Source organism: Telmatherina bonti (assembly GCF_933228915.1).
Source record: "Telmatherina bonti genome assembly, chromosome: 6".
In the NCBI taxonomy this organism is placed as follows: Eukaryota; Metazoa; Chordata; class Actinopteri; order Atheriniformes; family Telmatherinidae; genus Telmatherina; species Telmatherina bonti.
The window spans coordinates 18,025,000-18,034,730 of NC_136624.1; the positions used below are offsets into that span (position 1 = coordinate 18,025,000).

Genomic DNA, 9,731 nt, shown 5'->3' on the forward strand with positions numbered 1-9,731 from the left:
ATGAGGCCGCACCACAAAGGAGAGCAGCTGATTCTGAGTGACAGAGCACGAAGGGAAATGTGTCACACTGACCTGCCAGATTGCTTTAATGGTTTAATTCAACCTGCAGTGGTGCAGCAGCTTCTCCTCACCTGAAGGCGAACACGGTTGACATATGTTGATCCCATGACTCCGATCAAGGCACCGAGCACTGAACCAATGATGGACCAGTTCTTGGTGCGCTCCGCTCTCGTCCTCTCCTTATCGTGGCTCTCCCTGACGGCTGCTGAAAACAAGGCGAACTTCTCCCTCTCGGAACCCTCTGCATTCTCGTACGCGGTCCGGAGACGACGCTCCTCCTGCGGCCGAGAGAAACCGGGACGATGGCTTCCTTAAGAATTCCCTTCAATCAACGGATGTGCTTCACGTACTGGGACACCTTTTAAACAGATCTCACTTGTACCAGGAAGTGCCTCATCTAACCTGCAGCAATTTGTGCTCCTGGGTGGCTAGCTCCAGATAGTGAGCCTCCTCCCTGGAGACCCTGTCTAGCCGGTCTCTGACCTCCTTCAGACGACCCTGCAAGGCTTCCAGGCTTTCATGTGCCTCTCGCACAATCCCTCTGGCCACCATGAACGCCGCTTCAGCCTGAAGTTAACCATGACACAGCAATCCCTTGTTAATGCTTTTAGGATAAAAGACACATAATTAATCCTTAGAAAGTGTTAATGAAGGATTTTAGTTGTCAGAGCTGTTGTTTTTGTTTGTTCAGGGCATCAATGTAAATTAACTTGGAATCAAAGAGTCTTACTCTCTGCTGACCTCAGTGACTTTTGTCTGAGCCTCACGGACCTCGTTGAGTCCCACAAACTCCTCATACCTCTCCCACCAGTAGTTGACAGTGGCAGTGGCTGTCTGAGCTGACCTCTGACCCCACTGACGTCCCATGTCACCTGCATGCTGGAGGAAATACACAAAAAGAAGGCTGAGTTCTGAGATGTTGCCTGGGAGATGTGAATTATAGTTTTTCTAAACCTGTAAAGCAGTCAGGGTGCGCTCCTTCACCACTTCAGCACCACCTTTTTGCTCCGGAGAGGAGGACTTAGTGGGTGGGGGAGGTCCAGACTGATGTTGAACACTGTAGGTGCGGACTTGAGGGACAATGCCCGGCACGCAATGGCGGGATAGACAACATGAGCCACGAGCCCAGACACAGATCTGAGCTCCTCTGTACCTGATCCAGGAAAAATGTGATTATTCATCAGCATCAGGATTTAAAATACAACCAAGTGCACCTTTTATATGACAACACTGTGCAGACACACCTCATTGAGAAGGGCAGCAGTGAAGAGTGGGAGCTCAAACTAGTCACTGTCACTGCAGCTACAAGGCTGACTCTGGAACAGGCAACTGTGAGAAAAATAACAAAAATTGTGATGTTTGTTTTCTGATGCATTACCCGAAGACGCTGTCCTACATGGTTCTGCATTAAAGGAAGGCAGACTTATTGGTGTTACAAAAAAGGCCTACAAAAGGCTCATGCTCAAGACAGATCAGACTGTGTACAAATAAAAGTAGTGTCTCCAGTCTAGGCAAGTTGGACAGAAAGGCGAAAGAAAACTTCTACAACCTGAATTTAATTGTGGGAACTTCTGTGTAAGTGATGGGCCAAAATTTTCAGACTATGTTTGATTTTTAAAAAAAATTTGAATAAATTAATTATTTCCATCCATCCATCCATCTTCTGCCACTTATCCGGGGTCGGGTCGCGGGGGCAGCAGCCTAAGCAGGGAAGCCCAGACTTCCCTCTCCCCAGCCACATTTGCCAACTCTGCGGGGGGGATCCCGAGGCGTTCCCAGGCCAGCCGAGAGATGTAATCCCTCCAGCGTGTCCTGGGTCTTCCCCGGGGTCTCCTCCCAGAGGGACGTGCCTGGAACACCTCACCAGGGAGGCGTCCAGGAGGCATCCTGACCAGATGCCCGAGCCACCTCAACTGGTTCCTCTCGATGCGAAGAAGCAGCGGCTCTACTCTGAGCCCCTCCCGGATGACCGAGCTCCTCACCCTATCTCTAAGGGAGAGCCCGGCCACCCTGCGGAGGAAACTCATTTCAGCTGCCTGTATACGAGATCTCATTCTTTCGGTCACAACCCACAGCTCATGACCATAGGTGAGGGTAGGAACGTAGATTGACTGGTAAATCGAGAGCTTCACCTTCTGGCTCAGCTCCTTCTTCACCACGACAGACCGGCGCAGAGTCCGCATTACTGCAGACGCCGCACCGATCCGTCTGTTGATCTCGCGCTCCATCCTTCCCTCACTCGTGAACAAGACCCCGAGATATTTAAACTCCTCCACTTGAGGCAGGACCTGACCCCCGACCTGGAGAGGGCAATCCACCCTATTCCGGCTGAGGACCATGGTCTCAGATTTTGAGGTGCTGATTCTCATCCCAGCCGCGAATCGCTCAAGCGAGAGCTGGAGATCACGACCAGATAAAGCCAACAGGACCACGTCATCCGCAAAAAGCAGGGACCCAATCCTGAGGCCACCAAGTCGGATCCCCTCAACACCTCGGCTGCGCCTAGAAATTCTGTCCATATAAGTTATGAGAATCGGTGATAAAGGGCAGCCTTGGCGGAGTCCAACCCTCACCGGAAACGGATCCGACTTACTACCGGCAATGCGGACCAAGCTCTGACACCTGTCGTACAGGGACCGGACAGCTCGTACAAGGGGGTCCGGTACCCCATACTCCCGGAGTACCCCCCACAGGAGCCCCCGGGGGACACGGTCGAATGCCTTCTCCTGGTCCACAAAGCACATGTAGACTGGTTGGGCAAACTCCCATGCCCCCCCCCAGGACCCCAGAGAGGGTATAGAGCTGGTCCACTGTTCCGCGACCAGGACGAAAACCACACTGCTCCTCCTCAATCCGGGATTCGACTATCCGGCGGACCCTCCTCTCCAGGACCCCTGAATAGACCTTACCAGGGAGGCTGAGGAGTGTGATTCCCCTGTAATTGGAACACACCCTCCGGTCCCCCTTCTTAAAAAGGGGGACCACCACCCCAGTCTGCCAATCCAGCGGTACTGCCCCCGATGTCCACGCGATGCTGCAGAGGCGTGTCAGCCAGGACAGCCCCACAGCATCCAGAGCCTTAAGGAACTCCGGGCGGATCTCATCCACCCCCGGGGCCTTGCCGCCAAGGAGCTTTTTGACCACCTCAGCGACTTCAGCCCCAGAGATAGGAGAGTCCACCCCTGAGTCCACCAGCTCTGCTCCCTCAGGGGAAGACGTGTTGGTAGGATTGAGGAGGTCTTCGAAGTATTCCCTCCACCGACCCACAACGTCCCGAGTTGAGGTCAGCAGCTCCCCACCTCCACTGTACACAGTATTGATGGAGCACTGCTTCCCCCTCCTGAGCCGCCGGATGGTGGACCAGAATCTCCTCGAAGCCGTCCGGAAGTCTTTCTCCATGGCCTCGCCGAACTCCTCCCATGCCCGAATTTTTGCCTCGGCAACAGCCGAAGCCACATGCCGCTTAGCCCGCCGGTACCCATCAGCTGCCTCCAGAGTCCCACAGGCCAAGAAGGCTCGATAGGACTCCTTCTTCAGCTTGACGGCATCCCTCACTGCTGGTGTCCACCAACGAGTCCTGGGATTACCGCCACGACAGGCACCAACTACCTTACAGCCACAGCTCCGGCCGGCCGCCTCAGCAATAGAGGCACGGAACACAGCCCATTCGGACTCAATGTCCCCCGCCTCACTTGGGACATGTTCGAAGCTCTGCTGAAGGTGGGAGTTGAAGCTCGCTCTGACAGGGGACTCAGCCAGACATTCCCAGCAGACCCTCACAACACGTTTGGGCCTGCCAGCTCTGACCGGCTTCCTCCCCCACCATCTGAGCCAACTCACCACCAGGTGGTGATCAGTTGACAGCTCCGCCCCCCTCTTCACCCGAGTGTCCAAGGCATGTGGCCGCAGGTCCGACGATACGACTACAAAGTCGATCATTGAACTGCGGCCCAGGGAATCCTGATGCCAGGTGTACATATGGACACTCTTATGCTGGAACATGGTGTTCGTTATAGACAATCCATGACAAGCACAGAAGTCCAATAACAAAACACCATTTGGGTTCAGAGGGGGGGGACCATGCCTCCCAATCACTCCCCTCCAGGTCTCACTGTCATTGCCCACGTGAGCATTGAAGTCCCCCAGCAGAACAATGGAGTCCCCAGAAGGAGCACCCTCCAGCACTCCCTCCAAGGACTCCAGAAAGGGTGGGTACTCTGAACTGCTGTTCGGTGCATAAGCACAGACAACAGTCAGGACCCGTCCCCCCACCCGGAGGCGGAGGGAAACTACCCTTTCATCCACCGGGGTAAACCCCAACGTGCAGGCACCAAGCTGGGGGCTGATGAGAATGCCCACACCTGCTCGGCGCCTCTCACCATGAGCAACTCCAGAGTGGAAGAAGGTCCAGCCCCTCTCGAGGGTACTGGTTCCAGAGCCCAAGCCATGCGTCGAGGTGAGTCCAACTATATCTAGTCGGAACCGCTCAACCTCGCGCACAAGCTCAGGCTCCTTCCCCACCAGAGAGGTGACGTTCCACGTCCCTAGAGCCAGCTTCTGCAGCCGGGGATCGGACCGCCAGGGTCCCCGCCCCTTGCTGCCGCCCAGCTCACATTGCACCCGACCCCTACGGCTCCTCCCGCAGATGGTGAGCCCACGGGAGGTGGGGCCCATGTAACCCTTTCGGGCTGAGCCCGACCAGGCCCCATGGGCGAAGGCCCGGCCACCAGACGCTCGCTCTCGTACCCCACCTCCAGGCCTGGCTCCAGAGGGGGGTCCCGGTAACCCGCGTCCGGGCAAGGGAACATTCATGCCCAGGTTAGTCGTCATCATAGGGGTCTATGAGCCGTGCTTGGTCTGGTCCCTCCCCTAGACACCTGTTTGCCATGGGTGACCCTACCAGGGGCATAAAGCCCCCGAACACATAGCTGCTAGGATCTTCGGGACGCACAAACCCCTCCACCACGATAAGGTGACGGCTCAGGGAGGGAGGGGTTAATTATTTAACCTCTTCTTGATCAGATTTGCCTGCACTGGGGGCAGCATTATTTATGTGCAAACAGTACAAAATATCTTTGCACACACTGGCACACTAACCACCTGAACATGGGGCAATACCAAAATGATGAGGAAACTAAGACTCTACCAAGCATTGCCATACAAATGGAAAACAGCTCAAACCCTAAGCGATTGTATGGACATGAGAACATCATTGTCCATGCAAACATGATTATATATATATATATATATATATATATATATATATATATATATATATATATATATATATATATATATATATATATATATATATATATACATACATATATATGTGTGTGTGTGTGTGTGTGTGTGAAAATCTGGATTTTTTTTGCTTCACAATTTTGAAGTGAATGTTAAAAAATCTTTTTTTTTTCTTTCAAATAAACAATTATAACAAAATTTTTGGTCATTTTTATTGTTTTTATTGATCTTTTTACTTGTAATCTTGAGCATTATAGCAGGAGAATGATGGTCTGGTTTTTCCTAATTGAAATCAAGAAAAGCAACAAAAAAAAAGTTTTATACATTTATTTATTTTATTTTATTTTATTTTTTGCTTTTAATCTACAAATATTAGCTATATCGGAATCGGAATCGAATCGAATCGGGACAAAAGCACATTTATGAAGATAAAATGTTTCCAGTCTGAGGCTGACCTGTCGCAATTAATTAATATTAATACTTTACAAAATCTGAACCGACAACTAATAGGAACATGATAGAATTATACATTTCAAGGTTATAAGAAGAGATTTAATGACTGCTTAAAATAAATTAAAATAGTCTACATTTTATATTGGCTTTACATTTTATTTAACCAGTAATATTTATAAACTGTGGCGAAAATGTGAGTAATTTGATGATAACTTAACATTTTTATCACAGGCAAACTGTTAGCATGCCTCATTCTTAATGCTGAACATTACATTAAATAAACTAGCAGACAGACTGGAGCAGGAAAAAGCTTACGGGTACATCTATTTTCATACATTTTATTGCTATTTTAACTTTTAATTACAAGGTTAGATGCTTAATGCCTAATTAGTTCCACGCTGCTGACATTACCTAGTAAGAAACTTTTCACTGTTATACAATTCAGAGAAATGCTGTGATAGATTCAGTTTGTACAATAAAATAATAACACCACCATACCAGTCTTCGTCAGTGTTGTCAAAACATTCAGGTCCCTCGAATTGCTTTTTTCTACAAACTAAATACTTCTGATCTTCATGTCCAAACAGCTAGCAGCTTGTTGACATTTTGTTCAGGCACATAATGGAGATTCTGTTTCCGGTTCATAGTTCTTTGGGTCCTGCAGCGTGGATTATACAGACAGCTGCATTTGCAAATAAACTTGTATTTCTCTTCACAACACAATAATATTCTGCTCTGAAAATGTCTGGTAGAGAAGGTAAGATATTGTTTTATCTATGACTCTTCCGTCGTAACAGATAGGTTTTCACAACGTAACAAAAGACCGTGTAGTTTACTGTGTGGACTAGCTAGCTAGCTAGCTAGTTAGCCCGTCAACGCTCTTACTTTTCAACAAACTCCGCTTTAAATTTCAATATTGGAATATTTTTGTTAGTCTGGAAATGGATACGTAGAGAAAACCGTAGCATTTTCAGAAAATGCAGCGATGATCCTGATTATCTGGCTTTGAGAAGTCTAGAATTTAAACATAAAAATATAATACTGCAGCTGTTTGCTTGGTGCTGTCAGTGATGAAAACCTGCTGCATGTCCCGCCACATGTTTAAAGCATACATAATTTATGACAAATAAAAATACATGTATAGTAGGGATGTGATTATCGATAATAGGCGATTAAACGTTGGGTGTTGAAATAAATTGCGAAATACTGTCTAGAGGAAATTGACAAACATCTGCTAGTTTCATTACCTCGGACTTTAAAACTGAATCTGACTTTCCCCCCCCCTTCAGGAGGTAAAAAAAAACCATTGAAGGCGCCCAAGAAACAAAACAAGGACGTGGATGATGTAAGTGACCTGTTGTTTACCTGTACAATTGTTTTCATGTGTGCATGTATAAATTTGTCAGAATATTTGTCAAATCGTCCAAAGAATTTTACATCTGAGAAGATTTCAAGTATCGTCTGATGATAACTAAAATGGCCAACTTTCTTTTTTGTTTATTGTGGCCATAAATGCCACCGACTGTGATGATTTATCAAGCACAAACATTTGTGCAAAGGTAGAATCAGAGTAAGTGTTAATTAAGTGGGCTGTAAACCTAACTTATGTCTGCAGGATGATGTGGCTTTCAAGCAGAAACAAAAGGAAGAACAGAAAGCGCTGGATGCATTAAAGGCCAAAGCTTCAGGAAAAGGACCTCTTGGTAAGACCAGAAGAACCATTTGTTTTGGTACATTTTGTGGCTGTGACTGTTTTTTTAAATTAAGATTTGTGCTTTTAGATGCTGTAATGAGCAGTTAAAGTAACTGTTTGTTCTAGATTTTTTTTTTTTTTTTTTTGCATTTATTTAACTAAACAGAGCAGATTTAAGAACAAATTCTTATTTAGAGCAGTAAATAAAGCAGTAAATAAAAACAGAAGATTCAGTGCAAATCTGTACCTGCACAGCTTTTGCTGCACCCAAAACTAACACATGTAATTGATGTTTACATTAATTAAAATCTAATAATGTGCAACTAAACTGTCTTTTTTAACATTGTGGTTGTACATTATTAGATGTATGTAAAACATGTATCCATGACTACAGCCAGAGTTGCAGTTGCATGTGTCATATGAGAGGTACAGTCTGTAACACTCCAGTGCTGACATAAATTTGTATGTGGCAGGCAGAGCTGAAGATCCACTGCAGTAAAGTAAAAATCTACTATTGAGCTTGACTGAGACATAACATAACTTTTTCCACTTGTAGTGCTGATGATGGTTTTTAGAATCTCCAGTTTTAGTTAGCTTGTGATCCCCAGATCAGTTTTTTGTATGGTTTTATTTCGAGAGTCTAGTTTTATATCAGCCTCCCTCATAGGGTAGCTGCTGTGTAATCCATGTTTCTTATTATCATTTTCCATTGACAGTTTTTAGTAATTTTTTTAGTATGTTTCCACAGAGAGGGATTATATTATTTCAGACAACCCAACAGGTGGGCCTTGATGTGGGTATTTAGAAACTATGCCAATATTTTTAGCTTTTGACACCTTACATAAAACTATAGGTGCTTCCATGTGTGGCAAGCCAAGGTTATTAGCATATCACATTTCATGGACAAGACAATTCATAAGAAGAAAAATATATATTTTCAACCTGGACTTTTGGTGAAAGTTTAATCTGGCCAGAGGACAACTTATCCATTGGGAGTTGTAAGAAAGAACTGTAACTTGAGCAGTTCAGGTGAATATTCATTTGTCAAAATGCACTTTGAATGTATTTTACCTCGTATTTAATCCTTCGTTACTCAGTCCTTGTTACACATAGATACATTAAGTGGAACTACAGCACCGCTGGAATGCAGCAGATAGGATTTTAAGGACACATTACTAGAAACAGGAAAGGGTTCATTTGTATAGTCTCACACATAGCAACATGTTCAAAAGTCTATAAGATATCACACCAATTTTGTAATTTTTTAAAATGATCTTTTTAATCATTTTAGAATAAATGATGCAGCCAGTTTTATTTTAAGATTGATTAAAAAGTTTACAGGTTATTTTGAACTAATTTCTTCTTTTTTCACACCAGGTGGCAGCGGCATCAAGAAATCAGGAAAGAAGTAAAAATCTGTATCTCAATGCATTTGCTTACCCTCGTCCTGAGTTGCTGTACGGTATATCTTGCTCTGTTAAACATGAACCCTGTCAGACTGTAAAACTGTCTTGGTACTGAGCTCCTGCAGCACTGAAGTGGGAAAGGAGAGATTATTATAAGGAGTTAAAGTGAGGATTAATCTATAACATGTCATGTCATAGTTCCATAATGACATTTATTTTGAGGTTTTGTAATACTTTCTCAGTTATGTACCAACCAACCCGAGTCTTTCAGTCTGACATGGGAATGACAGTTTGCAGCTTTTAAAAATGGATCTGGTCAAAATTTAAAAAAAAAAAAAAAAAACATCTGATCTGCAATGCAGTTTTGTTTTCATGTGAAGATTACACCAGAAACACAAATTAGCCCAAGTTCCTTTTCTGATTTTTGATGTAAAGACAAAAACTAATAAAGACTTTTTGTAATTACTCCTTGCTGTTTTCTTTGCTCATTGAAAAGAAATGAGGTTGGAAATCCAAATGGTGACTTATTGGTCTTTGCTGTAAAATGCCTGCTTAAACGTCCAATTGAACTTGGTTATCTTTGTAAAATCAATATATTTAATGACTATATTGTGCCCAAGCATACCATTTTCTTTCTCTGTAGTAGAGCTGGGCGATATGACTGAAATCAGAAGCATGACCAGGTTAACTTATCAAGTCTTTCAGAATGATTTTATGTTTAGACCTCATGGCAAACAAATGTTTTTGTTGCAAATAGTTCCACAAAGATCAGATATTGATAATGAGTGAAAGGAAGTAGTTTAAATATGTCTTATATATATATAATATATATATATAATATATATATATAATATATATATATAATATATATATAA

At 44.7% G+C, this 9,731-nt stretch overlaps 2 protein-coding genes across 2 annotated transcripts in view; one reads left to right on the top strand and one right to left on the bottom strand.

Moving 5' to 3' along the window:
• The window catches only part of ccdc51 (coiled-coil domain containing 51), a 7,828-nt gene extending 1,455 nt beyond the window's left edge, over positions 1-6,373 (bottom strand). The window contains exons 1-6 of the mRNA XM_079242362.1: positions 6,256-6,373; positions 1,305-1,389; positions 1,015-1,213; positions 802-939; positions 463-627; positions 132-338 (exon numbers count right to left, since the gene is read on the bottom strand). Coding sequence (XP_079098488.1) covers positions 132-338; positions 463-627; positions 802-939; positions 1,015-1,213; positions 1,305-1,309 — 714 coding nt within the window. The 5' untranslated portion in view covers positions 1,310-1,389; positions 6,256-6,373. The remainder of the gene's footprint in view (positions 1-131; positions 339-462; positions 628-801; positions 940-1,014; positions 1,214-1,304; positions 1,390-6,255) is intronic.
• An 11-nt stretch (positions 6,374-6,384) lies between these two features.
• tma7 (translation machinery associated 7 homolog) lies at positions 6,385-9,322 on the top strand. The gene is made up of 4 exons (XM_079242375.1): positions 6,385-6,514; positions 7,047-7,102; positions 7,373-7,460; positions 8,828-9,322. The coding sequence occupies exons 1-4, from the start codon at positions 6,499-6,501 to the stop codon at positions 8,860-8,862; spliced, it is 195 nt and encodes a 64-aa protein (XP_079098501.1). The 5' UTR covers positions 6,385-6,498; the 3' UTR covers positions 8,863-9,322.
• Positions 9,323-9,731: the final 409 nt, after the last annotated feature.

Bases quoted from the DNA above. Each gene is read 5' to 3' on its own strand.
- tma7 (XM_079242375.1), top strand. The intron at 7,103-7,372 runs GTAAGTGACCTG...TTATGTCTGCAG, and splicing joins AAAACAAGGACGTGGATGAT to GATGATGTGGCTTTCAAGCA. The intron at 7,461-8,827 runs GTAAGACCAGAA...TTTTCACACCAG, and splicing joins TTCAGGAAAAGGACCTCTTG to GTGGCAGCGGCATCAAGAAA.